Source organism: Bison bison, unplaced genomic scaffold, assembly GCF_000754665.1.
Source record: "Bison bison bison isolate TAMUID 2011002044 unplaced genomic scaffold, Bison_UMD1.0 scf7180017857327, whole genome shotgun sequence".
Classification (NCBI taxonomy): domain Eukaryota; kingdom Metazoa; phylum Chordata; class Mammalia; order Artiodactyla; family Bovidae; genus Bison; species Bison bison.
This window is the reverse complement of record NW_011487900.1, coordinates 12,044-12,612: the sequence shown is the minus strand read 5'-3', so window position 1 is coordinate 12,612 and position 569 is coordinate 12,044. Positions and strand designations below refer to the sequence as shown.

General features: G+C 61.2%; 1 protein-coding gene across 1 annotated transcript in view; it reads right to left on the bottom strand.

Moving 5' to 3' along the window:
- Positions 1–569, bottom strand: part of LOC105003479 (filamin-A-like) — a gene marked incomplete at its 3' end in the record, with an annotated part of 14,976 nt that overhangs the window by 9,407 nt on the left and 5,000 nt on the right. Inside the window, exons 8-9 of the mRNA XM_010860671.1 lie at positions 264–399; positions 2–180 (exon numbers count right to left, since the gene is read on the bottom strand). Coding sequence (XP_010858973.1) covers positions 2–180; positions 264–399 — 315 coding nt within the window. The remainder of the gene's footprint in view (position 1; positions 181–263; positions 400–569) is intronic.

Below are 569 nucleotides of genomic sequence, written 5' to 3'. Positions count from 1 at the left end.
CCAGGAGCAGCACACCCACCTGGTCAGCAAAGAGCACCATGATGGTGTAGCTGCCAGCTCCGCGGGGGGTGTACTTGACCGTGAAGGTGTCGTTGTCGTTGCGGATGATGTCGAAGTCGATGTCGGCCTCAGCAGGGCCCACCACACCCGGGGCACACTTGATGCCAATGCTGACATCACCTGCAATGGAGGAGGGCATGGGGCTGGGGACCTCACAGGGACGCTGCACCCACCGGCCACCCACTCCCAAGGCAGGGCATTACCCTGGCCAGCCTCCGTGCAGTCCACAGTGAAGTAGGTGGGCTCGTGAGCCTTGAGTCCTGTCTTTGCCACTCCTGGGCCGTACACCTTGACCTTGTTCGGGTGGCTGCCGGCACCCACATTCACCTGCAGGGCACAGGGGCAAGTGCAGGGTCACAACCAGCCCAGAGGACAGGCAGAGGCTTTCTGACCCACCGCCGTTGGGCACGCAGAGTGGTGCCACCACCCTTGGAAATCATTTGGTGGCCCCTCAAACACAAGCAGATTTCCCTGGTGGCTCAGACAGTAAAGTGTCTGCCTACAATGCT